The sequence below is a fragment of the Haliaeetus albicilla genome, chromosome 7 (assembly GCF_947461875.1).
Source record: "Haliaeetus albicilla chromosome 7, bHalAlb1.1, whole genome shotgun sequence".
NCBI classification, from domain to species: Eukaryota; Metazoa; Chordata; class Aves; order Accipitriformes; family Accipitridae; genus Haliaeetus; species Haliaeetus albicilla.
The window spans coordinates 37,826,067-37,847,166 of NC_091489.1; the positions used below are offsets into that span (position 1 = coordinate 37,826,067).

Consider the following 21,100-nt stretch of genomic DNA (forward strand, 5'->3'; position numbering starts at 1 on the left):
TAATTATGTCCATTTAAAGTAATTTCATATATTAATATGCATTAACATATTTCTGCAGAAGAATCAGAAGTACAGATGCAATATGAAGTTGTGTGAAATAATGTTGGATTGGCAGTGATGCTTTAAAGTAGTATTTTCAGGTTTTGATACTGTACTGTTTTTCTATCCTACAGCTTATTTTCTTTGATTTTGTGTATGTATTTTTAGTTTTAATGAAAGGGTTAAAAATATTAAAACTTATTCTGCACACATTTCTTGGTGTGTAGGATGTGTTGTGAATAGCAGAAAGATAAAGTTATGTGTCGGATACCTTTGTCATTTTAGGTAGAATGAGATGTTTCTCATCTTGGATATGTTAGTGCCCTACAAGTTCTTTCATTTGCTTGCTTTTGAAAAAGATTAATTCAGAAATTTACTACTGGAGGATTCAGGAAAAGAATAAAGAGCCTTTTTTATGAGAGGAGGCTGAAGAATTTTGGCTTTTTAGGGCTAGCAAAAGGCTGAAAAGGAATAGAACCATTGTTTAAAAGTGCATTAGAAGGTATAAATACCAAGGAGAGAGGAAAACACTATAAACTAGAGAAAAATAGTTTTAAACTAGATATGAACAAAACCTATAAATTAGAAGGTTTCTGGCTATAAAAGGGGTAATATTCTGGAATAACGTTCCAGTAGGAGAAGTGAAGGCACAACGTAACGATCAGTTACAGAGCACGATCAGTTTATGAAGTAACTGATGAATTTGCCTGTGCTGAGAGGAACATCTTGGGATCCAGAAAGCTTCTTCCTGTCTCATTGTCGTGGTTTAACCCCAGCCAGCAACTAAGCACCACGCAGCCGCTCAGTCACTCCCCCCCATCCAGTGGGATGGGGGAGAAAATCAGGAAAAGAAGTAAAACTCCTGGGTTGAGATAAGAACGATTTAATAGAACAGAAAAGAAGAGACTAGTAATGATAATGATAACACTAATAATATGACAACAGTAGTAATAAAAGGATTGAAATGTACAAATGATGCGCAGGGCAATTGCTCACCACCCGCCGACCGACACCCAGCCAGTCCCCGAGCGGCGAATCCCTGCCCCCCCCTTCCCAGTTCCTAAACTAGATGGGACGTCACATGGTATGGAATACACTGTTGGCCAGTTTGGGTCAGGTGCCCTGGCTGGGCATGAGAAGCTGAAAAATCCTTGACTCTAGTCTAAACACTACTGAGCAACAACTGAAAACATCAGTGTTATCAACATTCTTCACATACTGAACTCAAAACATAGCACTGTACCAGCTACTAGGAAGACAGTTAACTACATCCCAGCTGAAACCAGGACACTCATACAACAAACTTTACCACTATGCTGCTAAAGACCAAGAAGCATTAGTTATTAGTTGCATCTCTGGTTTACCTTGTGCTTCTTGTGCCCTGTCCCTCTATTGCTACTATTGCTGTGGGGATGACTGTGGGAATATAGGCAGTAAGGAGAAACACCTTAACCCACCAGGTGAAACTGTAGTGACAGCAGGCATTGTGGGATCGGCGTGCAGGACTTTTAGCATGTTGTATGGAGACTTGGATGTCAAAGTAGGCTAAATATCAAAAGGCATGTGGTAAAAGAAAATAAAAATGTATGTCAGGTAGAATTTCTTGGAAAGTGATTGTAAATAGTTTCTTGAACAGGAAGATTAGGATGACAACTAAGGCAAGCTTTTGAAATACGACAAATTTGCAGATGCTTTTTTTTAATTGCTTCTTGCTGCTCTTACTGATCTATTATTTTTTCATTGATCGCTTTAGAAAAAAAAAGGAGGAATTTAGAATTGATACCTTTAACAGCACGGATGGTTATGACTCACCTGGTGAATCACCTGAGCCACTACCCGCTCAACGGAGGCCCTGCCATTCTTCACAGTCTCCTTAGCGAGAACCATGACAACTCCTACGTGGAGTCCTCCGAGCTGTCCTCAGAAGTCTTCCGGAGTCCCAACCTGCAGCTCTTTGTATTTAATGACAGTACTCTTATATCTTACCTCCAAATCCCTACAGAGAAGACAACAAACACTGAGCCAGCAGCAACCCCTTCGGACGTAAGGGTAATTGTCAGAGATATCTCAGGGAAGTATTCTTGGGATGGCAGAATATTGTATGGACCTCTGGAGGGCTGCCTTCCACGGCGGAGCACAACGAACGCGTTTGTGATCTCAGGCAACCCTGAGCACCACTTCATTTCCCAGAAAGACATTTCTCAGGTGGAAGAAGGAGAAGACGCTCTTGACCAATTGCTGGAAAAGATTGCTAACACCAGTCCTGAATGCCTTTTACATCCCCAACGAAAGCTGAATGAGCCATCGCCGCCGCCCTTTGGTATGAGCTACGACCAAGAGAATGCGATCACTGAAGCCCTGATGAGGCAGAGTGCCCAGGAAAAAGAGTATATATTTAAATGCAGCTCGGACTTCAGTATGAAGGTGGCCTGTCAAGAAGAACCACGTCCTGCTGAACCTCAAGCATCCTTTTATTTCTGTCGGCTGTTGCTAAATGACTTGGGAATGAACTCCTGGGATAGAAGGTAGGAAGAGAGGATTCAGAATGGTACTCTTCTCGCTTCTGCCCCCAAACATGTACAGACTTAAGAAAGTGAGAATTATATAGCTGGCTGGTAGTCAGAGCATACTTTTGAACTTTTACATATACCTGCTTCAGTGATTACTTTAAATAGACATCTGCAGATTGTTTATAATAATAATAAAAAAATCATCTGAATTATCCTAATTTGATTCCCTTCTTTTAGGTGTTTGAGTGAGAAAATACTGTGTCTGCACTGTGTTGCATTTTCCTTCAAAACTTTTTTTTTATATATTTATAGAAAAAGCTTTCATCTTCTTAAGAAAAATTCAAAATTACTGCGAGAACTGAAAAATCTGGATTCCCGCCAATGGTAGGTAATGTTTACTAAAGACACCATTGATAAGGTTAGCATTTCTAAAGAAAGAATACGTACATCACCAAAACCAAAAATTCATTAAAATTGCATGTGCTAGCAATACAAATATTTGTATGAAAAATGGATTGTCTGTTTCCACGGAGATCTGGAACCTGAATGGACAAGCTATTTTCACTGGCACTATATACATAGAATTGAAAATCAGTAGCAAATAATAAGACACAGCAACCTAGTTCCTGTTTTCTTTAGCTGAGAGGGGAAGGAAGAAGTTCCAAAATTTTTTGTGACCTTGACTCAACTCACACAAAGGACTGTTTTCTGCAGGATGACCCCTGTGACGAGAGCAGTATTTTAAGGGATAATCTCCATACAACTACTCTACAGCCAGGTAGTGGCAGAATAGTGTTCTGAATATTATGTTTTATTTTTCATTACTTGACATATAGCTATTTGAAAAAATGTCTGCAGCATTGCAGAGTTCTGATTTTCTTGTATCCCAACAATTGTCATACCAAATCCACTCAGCTTCTTTTCAGAGAAGCCAACTGTCACTGTCAGCCTTGTAAAATTCAACCCAGGATCTGAAAGTTAATAATGTTTTTTTCTTTCTCAGATATCATCACTCTATAATTAAAATTCTGTAGGTCAAATTATGCTCCTATTAACACCTGTGCAATCTTACTGCTTCGGCAAGGTTGCACAGATGTAAGTGATTAACCCTGTAACTGAACCTGGTCATCAATTCTTTTACCCATGCAAGGAAGGAATAGACTCTGCTCTGCTCTCTGAACTGTGGTCTGCATTGTGGTCATGGGGGGGAAAAAATTGTTGAAAATAGATTTCTGCAACTGAAATTGAGTGATGTATTTGTGTGCATAAAAGAAATGGACATGTAGAGTTAAACATGGTCATCTGTTCATAGCTTTTTAAGTGCAGGTGATCTAAAAAATAATTTTGAGCTAAAACTTCTTTAACTTTCATTTCTTTTTATATCTAATTACAGCCGTGAAACTCACAAGATTGCAGTGTTTTACATTGCAGAAGGACAGGAGGACAAATGTTCAATACTGTCCAATGCAAGGGGAAGCCAGGCATATGAAGATTTTGTTGCTGGACTGGGCTGGGAGGTAATAGTCATAAATTTAGGCAAGCTAATGTACTTGATCTGAAGACCTATGAAAATCAGTGTAAGCTGGTTAAAATAGATAAATGGAAAACAAACTGCTTATGTCACTGCATATTTTTTAATTCTCAAAAAAAAAAAGATAAATTTTTATACACACTAATATTTAGCAGTACTTAAAAGATCACCTTTTTAGCAGAATTCTGTAAATCCTCATGCTACTTAGGGATGAATGCATCCTTCCTGTTTCTGGTGGACAGGTGGTGCTGCAGTGGACATTTCTGCTTTCTGCATCATTAAGAGCTATAGCACAATCTTACTTTCATTTTAGCTCCTTTTAGTTCTTCATGTGGTCAGACCACTCACCCAACCACAGGACTGCTTTACAAAGGATAAAAAAGTTTTGTTTTAGTTTGCGTTGTTGAAATGGTGTGTCAGTAACCTAAATGACATGAACATTTATGTTTTTTGGAAATATATAGTAGCTGCATTTCATGTTCAAGGATTTAAGTGACACAAGGTCTACAGGGAGAGGTAGCATCCTCAGTTAGACTGATGCAGCTGGGAAAACAAACAAGCTTTTGGACACAAGCTTGTCTTCAGAGAGACATTTCTTGTGAATAATCTTCTAGAGTAATTTCTTCTAAGGTTTTTCTTCTTGTACAAATCTTCAATTTCTTTTGCAGTTTTTCTGAATATTTATATTTTCTCTGCACTTTTTCTCGTGGTGTATGCTTTGAGTGGCCTTGCTAAGCCATTCATAGCCCTAAGAGCAGCTGTGCATGACAGAATGCTTTTGCTTCCTTGCTGTTGTTTGCTGGAAGGAAGGAAAAAAAGCCATATAGATAATGACTCAGTACCTAGTTAAGGTACTGAGTCATTTACTTTTAGTAAATGTTTACTTTTAGTAAATGTCAAGTACAGGAATGGGAAACAGACACATCTAATGCAAGGATCACAAACCCGTAGGGGAAGACTTCTGTTTCTCTGGGATGGCTACAGAATTCTAGAGTGGTAAATTCACCAAGTCTTGATATATAAATACTGATTATTCTTTCCAAATTTCTTCTAATTATGACTTTCAATCAATCAGGTTGATCTTTCAACACATGGTGGGTTTATGGGTGGCCTGCAGCGCAATGGCAGCACAGGACAAACGGCCCCCTATTATGCTACCTCTACCGTGGAAATAATTTTTCATGTGTCTACAAGAATGCCATCAGATTCAGACGATTCACTGACCAAAAAGGTAAATAATTTGCTGTGTATTTCAAAATGTTGTCTGTAGTCTTCAAGTGCTTAAATTAGAGTTTAAATTGAAAACAGATTGTGCTAACCGGTCCTAGCAGGCCATCTTTGCTGTGCCACATGGTGCTCTGCAGCTAGATTATCTGAATTAAATGGCATCTAAATTCTGGATTCTGAAACACAATTAACATTTCCATGGTAGCCTCAAATACCACCATTAGTAATAATATTAGCAATAATTTCATTTGAATGTTGTCTGCCTGCCAAAACTGTTGTAGTTCGGTAGAACAAAACAACCAAATGCAGCATAATAAAACCTTACAGATGAATCGTCCAGCATGTTAACAGAAAAGAAAAGAAGTGAAAGAGAAGTGACAAGCATAGTACCAAAAGCAGCCAGCTGATATTTAAAGCCATTATCCAGTTATTCACAATTCTGACAAGCAGACTCTGCTTCAAAGATGGCCGGAACCCAGCCCAAAATTTTGTTGGTATCAGTACTTAATCATTTGTCTTTCCTAACAAGGAGTGATTTGAGATTATGGTGCTTGCCAACTGCTGCTTAGAGTCGAAGAAGGTTTTAGGTGCGTACCAAATCTTTGCCTTTTTAATTAGGATTGGCAACTTGTCCTACATAGGTTGTTAATGTGCATTAATAATGCTACTACAGCCATCCAGTCTACCATGTGATACTGTTGTGCTCTGACAATTACCTATAAATATGTCACCGGGTGATTGTATTTGTTGTCCAGTTAGTTTCAAAACAACATGTGCTTTTCCTTGAAATAAAAAGGTGGAATTTCTGATTACTTGTCCTGAAAACTTGCCCAGCATTTAATAGTAAAGCTAGATCCTTTCTTCTTTATTGTGATATCTGTCATTAAAAAAAAACCAACAAAAAAAACCCAACAAAATGTTTCGCTTTATGTATGCAACTCATTATCTTTGTATTAGTGGATTTACATGGCTATGGAAAAAAACGTTATCTGACTACTTTAGGATCGAGAAGTAGGGCTGTGGTACATACTAAAAGGCTATATAGTCTCTATCACTTTACCAAGGTAGGACTATCTGTATTTTTGTTGTTCTGGCCAGTATTTATCTAGCTGCTAGTTAAAAAACTCCAGTGTTGAATGCTTTACAGTTTCCCTAGGCAGCGTACTCCTATGCTCCACTTTTTGTACCATGAGAAAATTTCTTGTAGCATCTACTTCGCTTCAGTTTAAACCCATTTATTCTTACCATATTCTACATGGAGAACAGATCATTTTGCAGAAGACTTATTCATGTCTGAGAACTGCTGCCATGTCTTTCACGGTCTTACTTTTCCTACACAAATGGTGGTCATTTAGTCTAATCTTCCCTTGTAAGTCATACCTCCTGCATTTTATGGAAGCATAGCAAAGGCAGTGAAATATCATCTAGCTGTTGAGTAATACATCACCTGGGAGAGGAGAAAGCACAGTCAGAAAGAGCTACCACAAGGGGAAAAATGGGTTTTAATTGCGAACAGTATATTTTACTAATTCTCCTAATTCCTACCCATGTTAGGGATTAACACAGACATTGAGAGAGTCTGGTTATTCTTTTTAATTGTCTTCCCTACATGTGCTTTAAGAGAATGTTGGTTTCGTGAGAAAGAAAAAGCAAAAGCATTTAGTAGTTGCCAGCCTCCAAGTCTCAAAGTGCTAGGAAACAAGGCCAGCTACCGTATATACTATCCACAGAAAATACCGCAAAGTAATTGCTTTAAGACTTTTAAAAAAAAACCCTTAAATCTGCTATAGGAATGGAACACTGCAGGGATCAAACTGTGTATTCCATAAAGAAGGACAAAGCTCTGAGCAACCTAATGGACCTTGGGATCTGGCCTCACTCTAAGTGGTGGGTTGGACCAGATGACTTCCAGAGGTCTTCTGTAATGTGTAATCTTCCATGGTTCGGTGCTTCTGCACAGAACGGTTTCATTTAATTTGTCACAGCTGTTTTGTAAGCAAGCATGTATTTCTGTGCAAATTAGCATAGACTTCTTAACAAGTTTTATAAAACTGCAGCTAAGAGTGGAGGTAAGATGCATTTCAGAAGCACTGTAAAATTTCTGGAAGATTGATAGTTCTCCAGTTCTTTGAAAATGCTGATGGATGAACTAGCCTGCATTTGAAACCAGTGTTTTGAGCATGAGTGTTGATCCAAACCATTTCTAAAGACAATATTAAACATCCTGCAAGAACTCTTATAACCCTAAAAGTGCCCATTTCTTGAAATTTCACTTGTGAACCTTAGCTGTGGAGGGTGTATACTGAAATATATAAAGGCAAGTACATTGATGCTCTAGCAGCAAAATTGCTCAGTCTGCAAAGTCCCATGTTGATTGTGGCAGCCTTTGCATGTGCAGACCACAACTGGCGTGTGTGCTTGAAAAGAAACACATGCCTGCCTGCAACATACTCTTAAACAAGAAGAAAATGTATTTATTTCCCACACCTGTTGATGCTGCACTTATGAATTCTGCAATACCTGGTTAACAGAGTCGTGATCAAATGCAACGCTGCTTCTGAGATCATGGCAACTCTCAAGATCATCACAAGTATTTTAATACTTCCACTAGCTCACTGAACAGTTAGTGCATGCTGGGCTCAAGTCCTCACCTCAGATTATTGGGGCAATATGTCCAGGTTAAAAAGATTATATTTATTACTTCTTTGTGTCAGTGCTTCTTTTTCATAGCAGTGTGTGAGGGGAAGGCAGATGACGATGTTGTCTTTCAGTACCTGCTCCATGTTAATGTTTGCTTTGATAGAACTATATATGGTGTTAGAGGACAGTATTACTGGGAGGAGAAAATTTTATCATGTTGCCGACCAGGATGCAATGGGGGCCACAACTTTTTCTTTCTTGCCTTCCCCCTGCTTCCAACTCTGGGATATCTCTGAAATCTTTGTCATTTCTGTGGTTTCTTCTCTTCTTGTTTTGCCTACAGACAAGCAAAAAGAATTCAATACCAATCAGTGTGCTTGGCTCGCAAGCTCCAGAGCTGAACAGAAGGTCTTACCACCTGCTGGCCAAGGAAGTGGTACAGCAGGCCATAAATTCTGCGAGCTGGGGAATTAAGCAGATGCAGTAATTTTACTTAAATATGTTATTATGGTTCTTTATTTTTACTGAACACAAGAGGATAAATTCATTTCTGGTATAAATTCACAAGAATAAGTGCATTTCCACTGAGCATGAACTTGGCCCCTCATTTTTGTGCAGTACAGTTGTAATTTGCAGTTTGTGTTCCTTTATTTGAAGTATATGCTGACATATTATATTGCTTATTCGGGGGTGGGGGGAGGAGAAAGGAAAAAAAAATCTCTCCAGATAAGTCTTAGCCCTGAAAGAAATCTTTTCTAGTGGAATAATCAAAATTCATCTGATACGTTTTGCTGCTGTAGGGTTTAGGATCATTGGTTCTAAACTTTTTTTAATCTGTCTGTCTTGTGGCAAGAATGAAAATCAATCATAGTAACAGCATCCTAGTGTCCCCTGTCTTGTTCTACCTAAATTGTACTTAACGGTTTAAAAATGAGCTGCAAAATTTTTAAGTGATTTATTCCATCTTCTCCATTGTCATAGCAGAACTTTTTCAATTCAGAAATCTGGTTGCAACCCCATACTGAACTCTTGCTCCTTCGCTGTAGAAATTTGTTAGCTAGAGCTAGATTAGATTTTTAGCAGCTAATCTAACTGCTGTAGGGGTTTGCAAAGTGGGGACAGAGCTGTGCTATTGGATTTGTCCAATTCATTTGACTCCAGGACTATAATTGCACTTATGTCTTACAAGGCTTTTATAGCCTAGGGCTGGCGAGCAGCAGAAAAACAAATTGGCAGTGATACAGTAAGAGTGAAAGGGAATGAAAGGCACACATTATCAGTCTCCAGGCAGCACTGTTCTGGCAGGAAGTTTCTTGGTTAATTTACAAATAAAACTTAGATTTTAGGATGGGTACACTGTCAGCCAGACAATGGGGATGTCAGGCCCGACTGTTACTTAGCAAAAGTAGCAGCCATGCCTCCCCAAAAGCAGAAATTCTTCAGTCAAACAGACGACTCCTCTCTGGAGCCAGCTGGCTGTGTAATGCAATTAGCAGGGAAAGGAGGTCAGGCCATTAGGTGTGTACCGTGACCAGTGTCAGCGGCGGCGTGTTGCCTGGCAGGCAGCGTGCAGCCCAGCCGAAGCGGGGAGCCTTGAAAACTATTTGCTCAAGCAAAGGGGAGCAGCGGCGATGCTCAGCGAGCCTCCCAGCGCGGAGCTGCCTGCTTCTGGAGCTGCCGGCTGTGCCTCGACGCCCAGATCAGGGCTGAGGAAACGCAGACCAGATATGATTAACGACGGCGTGACGCACGTCAGAAGCGATACACTGACCCGGCATCCAGGCGCTGAATGCTCGGCGTAGCTGAGACATCAAGCCGTGGCTGTGTCTGAGCCCGTGCGGCTGAGAACGTATATATTTTGGTCACGTTAGGGAAGCGGCTTTTACGCACAGGTTAAAAATTCATGCACTGTCAACTCACTTGAGGAGGAGAAGCAACGGCAATTGCAAGAGCTGCCTTCCCTGAGCGTTTGTAGAGAGATGGTTCGAGTCAGCAATAAGCCTAAAAAATCTGGCTACTCACAGTTGAGTTGGTCTGTCGTTTGTTTTTGCTTTTTAATATTTATCTTATTCCCTGGCTGCTTTGGGATTTTTTTTAATGTAGTTTTTTTTTTTGCCCACCCCATGCATAGCTTGGGACTCCAGCTCCAAATGCGTCGTCTGTTTTGCTTTGGACCCTTAAGCAAAACTTGCTAGTGTCCTGTAGGGTATTGAGTTGACCCCACAGCTTATATTTTGAATGAGCGATACAGGAAAATAGCAGCTGGTTTGTTGTCACTGATAAGAGTATTATAATGTTTTTTATCAATTAAATTATCTTTCAAGAACAAATATTTTTGATTAATACCAATTTTATATTTGCAACATTATACCTTCTAAATGCCATGATTAAGGATGTATGACTTCAAAATGATGAGAGGTAGTAACTCAAGCTTTAAAATGAGTTACTAGCATGCGATGAGGATTGTAGCAAAGGTAGTGATTTATTATCATACGATGTCTGCAAGATTTTGAGCTCATAGCTATCACTTCCTGTCTCAAACAAGCACAGCAAGCCTCAGTTGATCTAACTTCTCCCTGTTTACTGAATTTTGTCCTCTTGGATGTGATACAAGCACAAGGTGTTTTGGGATTCTTCAGTATGAGAAGTATTTGATTATTATCAGAATAGTTCCTTGTGATTTAAAACGGTCTTTTGAGCAGTATTTGGACATACTTTGATTACTGGTTTTATAGTGGTATGTGCTATTTATCACTCCAAAAGCAATAGGAGGCAAGGCAGTACAGAGCCTTTTCTTCACAGTTTCTTTTTGTAGAAAGAAGAGCTGTGTTCAGTTTGTGAATTGCCCTGTGCAACTGGACAATTACATCACCTTACAGAACGCTGTTTTGATATTTATTTGTTGGGCTTTTTAAAGCAGAGGTTGCTAAACACCACCGTTGTGGGCTTTCTCTGTGTTGCGAAGCTAGTGCCAGAACTCATTCTAGTATCAGGATGCGTTGGGTTCAGACTGATAAATTGTGGGCGCTGCTTACAAATACATTGCCGTTGGGCTGCTCTGAATACAGCTGGTGTGAGCTGGGTCCTTCCTTCGCTCAGCTTTCATAGCAAATTACAGCTCAGCTTCGGCTGTGTGTGGAATAGCCTTGCCAAACACTTAGATCCTCAGTATGTGTAACCTGTTGTGCACAAAGTCTTGTAGCCAGACAGATTTCTGGTTTTTTTAAGACTAAACTTTACATCTTGCTTTTAATCACTTTTAAGGTGACCGAGCTGCATCTGTTCACAGAAAGTGAAATCAGGATTTTGTCGTACGTGTAAATTACTGCTTAGTTTTATATGCATCAGTCTGCACTGTGATATTATCAACATAAGTATTTTCTTGGATGTTGCTTTCTTTTTACTGAGCAATTAAGAAAATACAAGAGAGTGCACAGAAATCAGGGTGACCATGAGAATAGTAATTTGCACTAATTTTGTGCACACATGTAAAGCTCTAGTAATGGTATTGTTAATGGTTCCATGTTTTTATAAGACACAAATGTTGTATTTTCTTCAGACAGAACTAAAAATGTCTTTTATTCGTGGGTGTAAATAAAATATGACTCTTTATCTTCCATTTCATTTAAAATAAACTGAGAATCTAAGTCACTCTGTGAACTTAGCTTTATTTTACTCTGCTAGAATATAAACTGTAAGCTAAGTTCATAGTTTTAACTTTTTGATTCTCATAATGTATTATGGTTTTGCCACGTTTCTCTTACAGCTAGGGTACAGTTTGCCACCCAATATGTAGGAGTGAAAGTCTTCACTTTTAAAGGTGCTACCTGGTTCTGAAGAGGGAAAATTCAGTGGTGCTATATAGGCTGATACAAGGCGTGTTGAGATTACATAGTTGTTGTTTACCAATGAAAATCATGACCTTTTTCTTTTCTCCCCCCCCCCCCCCCCCCCCCCCCCCGCACAGAGACAGTGAAGAAGGCAGAGCTTCGTTTTGGCTTCTTTGTTAGGTCTATTGTGCACATTGTTCCAGGGGCTAGCACCAAATTGGGGGGTGGGGGTGGGGGGATGTCGTCTTTTAAGCTTTAAGTGGGACTTAAATTCTCTTTATGCTTTGGGCTGGCATTCTGCATGTGGATTAAATTTTAACTTTAAAGCTTACAGTTGAAACTATTGTGCGTAGCTTGTACATGATTGCCAAATACTTTTTGCCATCTGTTAGATCACCTCCAGTTCTTCCAATAACAAAGCAAACACACAGGCTTTCAGATGCTTTTTGTATATGTCACATTTAAATCTTACCCATATTTTATGCAACTCTGCTCCAAATAAAAAGGAAACTCCCACAGTATTCATCATTCTCCTCTAATTCATATTGCCCAGATATTTTGCTTACATTTTCAAACAAAAGTTCTCTCCAGACAAAGTCAGCAAGGAGATATTTGTGATACAATAAATTCAGTAATAGTGGTTCACGATGGAAAGTTTCTTGACATCCCGAGTCAAGGCATTTCATATTTCTGTGACAGCTACTTTGTTTTAGCTGGACTGTGATGTTCTGTTGGTTGACATTTTGTTCTAGTAATTCAGATTTCCATCTTAAATTATTGTAGGTAATGTACGTTTACATATTGTGCTAATGGCTAGTTTGATAATTACTTAATTAAGCCATCTGACAACAATGCGTTCTGAATGAAGCGAATTATTTAGCTGATCTTTTCATGAGCAACTGGAGAAAAACAATATTTTAACTTTTTCTGTAATGAAATATTTCTACTATTGAGCATTGTAATTCAATTTGTAAGCCATGACCCCTCATAAACTGTTGTTATCACTCTGATTAATAAAGAGCCAATTTGCTGTTGCAGCTTCGTCACTTGGGAAATGATGAGGTTCACATCGTCTGGTCTGAACACACCAGGAACTACCGCAGAGGCATTATACCAACAGATTTTGGAGATGTTTTAATTGTTATTTATCCAATGAAGAATCACATGTTTTTCATAGAGATAATGAAGAAACCAGAGGTATGTTTTGACTGCTTTATTGGATCTATCGTGTATTATGCAAGTGACCAACAGTTTTGTTGCTTAAATAAAGCTCAGTGGTTTACAGTTTGGGGTTTTTTTCCAGCAAATATGAAATATAGTCTGTCCATCTCAGTTTAAAAGTATACTGAGCAATGAACTTTTATTGTAAAACTAGAATTATTAATAGCGATCGAAATGGCTACTAATTAATTTTATATTCACACATAGCACTTAAAGAAATGTTTCAGAATTCTCAACCCATAAGAGTTATTGTACAAAGAACAATGTTTAAAATAATTGTGAATTTCCAATGCGAGGCAGTAAAAGCAAAATAATAAAGATTTAAGTTCCTCACTTGCTATTAATTCATCCCATACATCGTGGTTACTGTTGTGCATATGGTACCATGCATAACCTGACATATTTTTGAGACCATCATCATAATCTGACTCAATGGGATGATGTAGGCATTGGATATCCTTACATAAAACAAACTATTTGAGGTTTAATATTTTCTATTTAAATCATTGTTATGCAACCACATTTTAGACATTTTTTGAAAAAATGGATTTTTTTTCTTTGCAAACTGTCAGGTGTGTGTACGTACATCTGTGCGTATGTATAAAAAAGCTACTTTAATAAATGTTGGTCTGGTACATTATGGATGCAAAAATGTATATAAAATACACTTTATGAAAGTCATCAGCTTGATAAATACCATTTCCCTTACATGAGGGACAATATTTGTCCAAGAGAATAACCAGCTGTGGAAAAATGCATACATCAGATGACATATTTGCCAGCTGTATACAATATTTTTTGAGTTGTGAATGATGGAGCTATTATATATTAACAACCAGTGGTCTGCCAGTAGACATTTCAAACTTGAAAATTTTTTATAAATTTAAATAGTGCGGTTTTTTTCCTACACTTGATTTTGAGCTCTGCAATTCTTGGGAATTTTAGCGTTCCATCAGGAAAATCAAAATTTAGTGTTATGAACATGCTTGAAAATTCTGTGAACCAATCAAAAAAAGCTATGTCATCTTACATATTAGTCAAAAATACCCAACGGGCAGAAAGAATAATAGCTAACTGGAAATTTAGTGTTATCCCTACATTTAAAGTACAAACCATTACAATGTAATAAAATTAATCCAGACATTTCCAGGGCAAGTGTGGCTGACCTTTTGTTCACCAGCTACTGACCCCAGGGTGAATGAAAGAGGCTTGCAGAGAGAAATGTCTGTTGTTTGGCTTCAGTCCCTGGTATTTAAATTGCATTCCCTAATCAAATGAAAAGGCTGTCCTCTCTATCAGGTTACAGAATCCATGGCAACATTTGGCCTTTTATATACATAATGTTAGCCTTTTTGTTTGCATCTAAGTAGAGACACCTGGAGCAATGTTAACATTAACCGATTTAGCATTAATAGCTTCATTATATAAGAATTTCTGATCAGATAGCTGTTACTTTTGTTATATTGCTTCAGCTTGTATTGTTTTCATTTTTTATCTCCCTGCTTGGCAACCGGGCAATGATTTGCAAATTTTTTTTGTCTTGATTAATTAAGCAATATAATTATCAGGAACCGTGATGCAGTCTTTGCTCGACAAAGCTTCTGAGAGAAGACAATAGTAAGTCTGTTAGTGTGAATGCATTCCACGCGTCACAGATGCATGAGGATATTCTGAACAATGAGACGAAAAGCTGCCTGCAAAAGAGGACAAAGAATGCCAGGCAGACTCTACACACTGCACATACCGCCAGGGACATACTGCGGGTTCCCTGGGACACAGATGCCTCGTTAGATTGCAGCTAGTCATCAGAGATTAATTCTCAGCCATTTGGTACAATAATTTACCCATTCCCCACTCTTTTAACTAGTGCTGCTTGCTATAGAGGGGAAGTCTTTGTGCTCAAAAGGTTTATTTAACCTTGCCTACTTTTACTGTGTGCAACAGAAATAATTATTTTTTTCTTGGAAATTGTAATGAAGCAGGTGTTTGAAATGGGCTGAATATTAATTTTTTGCTTCATGGATAACTTGCACTGACATTTGGAGTACTCAAGGAACGGGATATTTACCTTTTTTTTTTTTTTTAATTTATTCCTGTCAAAGCATAATATATTTTTGTAACCGTTCAAAACACTGTTTTCCTCAAATGGGTATTTAATACCAACTTACAGAAAAGTACTGAGCAGGGAGCATGTCCCTGTGCATTCAGCTTGTCTTCCCCCTCGCACTCCTTGTTAAGGCAGAGCCCCCTGTACAGATGGAAGCTGACGATATGCAAGTTCCATTGACTTTAATGACCCTCAGCGTGGCCGGTAGATCTGCTTGGGAATTAATAATTCTGAGCTTTGTGTCCACGCAGGCGTATGGTCTGGTTGTGTGCGCTCCTTGTATCGCAGCGGGCTCTGCAGACCCTGAGCCTGCCGGGGGGCCGTAAGGCCTGCTGGCTCCGCGGCTGCTGCTGTCAGGCAGGGCAGCGACGCCTTTGCAGGTCTCCAGAGGGCTAGCCCCACACATCGAAAAGCTGTGAACCGATTTGGGGAAATACTGCTCTTGGTTCTGGTTTCCTGTGGGTTACACTTGTTTTTCTATGGCAATGTAAAATCAGTCGCTCTTACGCAAAGTCACTTCCATCCTTTGAGTTACTTTCTTTTTCTGTCTGCCAGTGTATGCCAACTTCGGGTCATGACAAATGTGTACTTTTTGACAAAACTTGTGCCTGGGACACAGTTCTTGAAATAATCTGATTATTTGAAACATGCCTGACAAAAGTATGTTTCCCAGTCTCATGAAGATCACACCAAAGAGCACCCGCTGCACTCATATCTCTACGCTGTGGGGACAGAGTTCAGGGATGGTAAGGAAGGCTCTCAATTTTTAGGGTCCAGCTTGAATTAGCCTACTTTTCTGTTTGAAAGAAATTTTATAGTACAGAAAAATACAGTTTATTGGAGTATGACGATTAAACTTTCAGAGAAAGCAATTATTGAACTTTTTTTTTTAAATGTCAGATTGGAGATATTTTTGATAAATTTGCTGGAGGGTGCCCATAAAGATTTTTTTAAATGTGAGTGTATGTATATATGTGTATGTATTTATATACACACATATACAAGGTGTATAAAATATACATACCTTGTCTGTATTTTAAGTATATAAACTCTGTAATACTGTGTTAAGAAAATCTACCATACTCCCTAGACTCCAGTGGTTTTGAAACAGTGAAACAAAGTCCTGTAAGCAAAAATTGCTTGTCAAAAAGCCTGACAATCAATTTCCCTGTACAGTAGCGTATATAAGTGCTAATCTGACTTTAAATATCTGGTATTTGGATGTTGGTATAATTTTAATACTCGTATGTACTTAACCTCCCTATTTGTACTTACAAAAAATATAGTTTTACATTTTTTTTTTCTCCTTTTGTCAATACTTGTAAACAGAGTACATGTTAAAAATTTCACTTAAAAATGTTATTGCTTAAAGAGGGAAAAGTAGATGCTCTAGAACATTATCACTTTGGTGGCATAGATTTTCTTCCTGTCACCTTTCTTTCCAACTGCCTAGATAGTAATGCTAGCATAAAAAAAAAAAAAAAAGGCAAACCCACTATGGAAACATTTTACACTAATCTATTTTTTGGGGGGGGGGTGGGGGTGTAATTATTTTAAGTAAAGGAATGACAAAATAACTGTGAAAAGACAGCTGTCATTTGCAGATGTTATATTAAACCCAAATTTCTTCTGTAATTCATTGCCACTTCTAATTAGAGGAATTCCCTAGATGCAGGGGATTTATATTATTCCCTTTGTCCATTTATTGAATGACTGTCACAGTCACCCACAAGCAGTTGCAGAAGAATAATAGAGGGTATTTATTTATGTGATAAGCCTCTGTACAGATGGAAAAAATCCATAGCTTAAATATTGATAATTGCTGCTAGTTTCTGTCTAGGGTTTTGGTTGGGTTTTTCTTCATTTTGAGTTTGTGAAAGGGAAATGAATTTGGCTACTTGTAAATACTAAAATTTATTATATATGTAAACATTAAAATTTTCTGGGTTTGACATGGTGAAGTCTGTTATGTGTATGCAATTCTGGACATTTTTCACTTTTATAAAGTGTCTCTTTTACCTAGTATAGCCTTTATCTGAAGAGCTATATGCCACCAAATGACATTATATGGTGGTTTCCTCTGGAGGTAACCCTGAAGAAGCAGTGTTTTGACACCTTGACATGTTATGCTGGGATAGACCTGTTTGTGCCTGTCCCAGCCCTGTTTATGGGGGGCTGCCTCTGAGAGGTGGTAGTTTTCCTCCATCTCCTCTGCTTTCCACAGACCTCATTATCTTGGATCAGCTCAATTATTATTTTTTTTCCTTCAGTGAAGTCCATGGAAGGAGTGTACAGAGGATTATCTGAAACAAATACTTCTTTGCAAAAACTCCTGCCAATGTCGGATTCAGCCAGTGAATCAGGGTCTCCTGTTGGGATGCAAGACAGAAAACAGCTCTTAATATCTACTCAAAATGGAATAGCAATTGCGAATTTTGTTCATACACATAACAAGCTCACATTTACCCAGTTGAATATTCTATGAAATGTGCATGTACATGTAAAGTATGCTGGTGGCAATTATGGAAGATTTAAAAACTTAAAATAAAAAAATGGGGAATTAATACCACACTGATAGTTTCAGTGTGGAAAACAATGTGGTCATACCATTTTACGGCAAAATAATGTACTGGTCTTCTATAGTGGGTCTGATGCTTATTATTCCAAACATATTCCAAATACAATGCAACATACAGTATGTTGTGCTAGCAAGGGTACCACCCGACTGACCGTGCTGTCCTGGGTGGCAATGGCCCTGCAGCTACAGCCTGTGGAGGTGGTTTGTTTCTGTGTTGTTCTGCTGTACTTGGAGGAATCTCTTTGTGCTCATGATCTAGAGGGGAGACCTAGAGCAAGCTAACACTTGTAATGTAACCAAATCACTTCACCGTTTAGAGCAGGGCAGCGTGAAACTTGCCTCCTCTTGCCTCCCTGGCACCTTTCTCGAGCAGCAGATGCCTTGCTGTGAAAACCCCCTGGGATTTGGGCATGTTGTTTCTATTTGTGATTTTGGAAGTTGCTCCTGTGCTCTACACTAACCTTTCAGCTTATGTTGGCTCGGCTTTACATGTGTTGTTTTTATTTCGGGGTCCACAGGTGCCATTTTTTGGTCCTCTCTTCGATGGAGCAATCGTGACTGCAAAACTGCTGCCAAGCCTCATATGTGCCACGTGCATCAATGCCAGCAGAGCCGTCAAGTCACTCATCCCGCTCTACCAGAGCTTGTATCCTTTCTTCTTGCTGGGGCAAGGCTCCTCTTGGTAGGGTTTTTACTTCTGAATGTTCCTCTGCAGAGAGGTAAGCTTTAATGAAAGTCTTTACCATTTGATTTTATTGGAAAAGGTCAAAACTTTCTTTGCATCAAGCTCAATGTTTTCAGTTGTTCACACCCAGTTGCCATCCAGTGTTTTAAAAATAAGGTCATAATGTCCAAGAGTGTTCTCGCCAGCAGCTTCAGTCTTACTAGCGGTGGACTTGGACTTTAACACTGATGCTTTGAACTGTAAGTAATGATAGTACTCAATTTTCTTTCACACTAATAGAAGTTATTCACAATGTGTATTAGGCTAATACACAGAGCTCAGTTGTATTCCTATCTTACGCAAAGAAGTAGTCCAACTGACTTTACTTGGACTCATTACATTAATAAGGCAGATGGGGTTTGGCCTCAGATACGGATGTTTTGGCTCCTGAATTCATTTTCATTCCAGCCATGTCTGTATTTGGGCATTTTCAGAACATATTTTCTAACAGGTGCTGGAAAATACCTAGATGGTATGCTTCTCTGTTACAGGAATTGTAGCATAGCCTTTTATTCTTGTGTGGTATACAGACTAATGTTACTACTTCTTTTCACTTACTCTAGGGTTTTCTTATAATGCCATAATGATGGTAGAAACATCTTATAGCTTGTTTTGTTAATCATATCACTTATCTCCGGACCAACACTCAGTGCACTTTGTTTTCTTTGGGGAGCTTTTGATTTGGGTGTTTTTCTAACCATGTGACTTTCAGAAAGAGTTTGTAAATGTAATGGTTTTGATCTTCGAAAGGACATTGATTAAGTAGTTTGAGACGCACATTTTTAAACCACAAAATATCCTCAAAATACTGTTGTTTTTTTTAAAGGTTAAATTTTATCCAGTATCCTTTGTGAAAGTCATCAGAAATTAAAAGTAGCATTGTTGATAAATAAATTTGTATTTTATTAATTTTGTTGTGTACTCATTTTAAAACAAAGGCAGTCGGTGGTTGTTGCATGAGCAGTTGAATGCAATACATCAGCTGCAAAACCGTGGTAGTACCTAACAGATGATTCAAAACTTGCCGAGTTTTCCACTTTTGTTTCATGAGAGAAATCTAGCTAATTACTAAAATTCTTCTATGCAGAATTTAACTTAATCCATCTGCTTGCCTAGTCACTGTATAATAATAAAATAGCAGTGTAGTAAAATTAACATAAGTAACAGCAGTTACAAGAATGAAGAGATCCTGTTGCCTCTTACCGCTATCCCAGCACCTCACTCCCAGTCAGAGTCCTCTGATTCCCGATCCTGCTCATCTTTTGGCTTTCAACATTTTGTGAGCAAACAGCGCTCACCAGCCTGCTGTGCTCCTGCTTTCTAACAGGGTCTCTCTCTGGGTCCCTTCTTGTCCCCAGGGAAACATGAGCAGCACAGATATGATAGCACATGCCACTTCTCGGCATATGTTTGAGGTCTAGCTGAAACAGCATCTGTCCCTGGATTCTTTTCTTCCTTTTTTGTGCCTGCTTTTGCACCGGCGATATCTGTAGTGAATCAACTGCCACTTGTCTGTTTGATAAATGAAAGTGGATTGAGAAAATTCTGAAACTGGACAAAGATAATGTGGTGGGAAGATCCCATCAGGATGACACTGGAGTGGGAGACAAAGCTATCTGTAACTTTTACTATGGATAATGAAACAGTTTTAGATGTACTAAAATTCTTAATGAGCCAGCAATTGGAATGTAAATGTATAGATGTGTAACGGTGGTGTTTGAACCTGTCCAATGCAGTAACGCTGCTTTGTAGCTCCCAAAAGGTGCACACACAGTGAATGACTTTGCTCTGGTGTTTGCTTTGATAACTGCTACAAGGAGAACAGGAGGAAAGCAGACCCAGCAATTTAAAGAGTAAATGAAAGAGTTTAGTAACTTTGTCAGACTGGAGATAACTCAAAGGTGAAATAGCTCAAAAAATTTCAGTAGAAGGGAGAAATACAAAGCAATAATCCTGGAAAAGTAACAGATGATGTTTGGCAGCGTATTGGGCGTAACCTTGCGGTTCAGGTGAGTGCAGAAAAGCTTGCCTAAGGCAGAGCTGAGGAGTGGTCTGCCACTTCTGCTTGTCACACAGGTCATGTTAAAAGTCAGCACCCACAGTAAGGGTTAGTAGCTAAAAATTTTCTCAAGTGTGGTTAGAAATGGATTGAAGGCTTCACCTGGTGTAAATGGTTCAATGGCAAGAAGGCACCGAGCCTGTGGTGCTGGTGTTGGAGCAGCGGCAGGGTGTGAAATACCTGCTGGGACCCTGCTCCAAGTGGAGCAGAGCCCTTGCCCCTGCTCCTGCCTGGCAAAGAGCTGGTGCGGTGCGCCGGGGCGCGTGCCGGGGAGCTGGGGCAGCATCTTGCCAGTAGTGACAGCTGAAGTCACTTGTTGGAAAGTCTGTAAACTCTGGTTACAGCTGCACTTGTCAGGGGCTTTAGGGGAAGTGTAATCAGCCACAGAGATTAATTTGCATCTCAATTAGGAAAGAGTCAGGAGGAAGCATAGGGTCTGTTGCTGGAAGGTTGTGGAAGAAATCTCATCAGGCACAAAAGGCTCCCAAGTCTCGGTGCTCCAGCGAGTGGAGGACAATATCCGAGTCCGGTTTCCATGGGGACCAGGACCGCAGAGCCGCAGGAGAATCTCGCTGTGTGCTATAATCGCTTGGTCATGATGACACAAATTCCACTGTCGTACCCAAATACATTT

At 39.1% G+C, this 21,100-nt stretch overlaps 1 protein-coding gene across 9 annotated transcripts in view; it reads left to right on the forward strand.

Annotated features, from left to right (window-relative positions):
* RALGAPA2 (Ral GTPase activating protein catalytic subunit alpha 2) overlaps positions 1-21,100 on the forward strand; it is a 134,946-nt gene that overhangs the window by 67,362 nt on the left and 46,484 nt on the right. For all 9 annotated transcript variants that reach the window (XR_011325495.1, XR_011325497.1, XR_011325496.1 and 6 more), the window contains 6 exons: positions 1,793-2,564; positions 2,862-2,933; positions 3,943-4,066; positions 5,156-5,311; positions 12,816-12,974; positions 18,202-18,329. Coding sequence is in view for 5 of the 9 variants with exons in the window: in XM_069787769.1 (XP_069643870.1) it covers positions 1,793-2,564; positions 2,862-2,933; positions 3,943-4,066; positions 5,156-5,311; positions 12,816-12,974; positions 18,202-18,329 (1,411 nt within the window). In the remaining 4 variants the exon portion in view is untranslated. The remainder of the gene's footprint in view (positions 1-1,792; positions 2,565-2,861; positions 2,934-3,942; positions 4,067-5,155; positions 5,312-12,815; positions 12,975-18,201; positions 18,330-21,100) is intronic.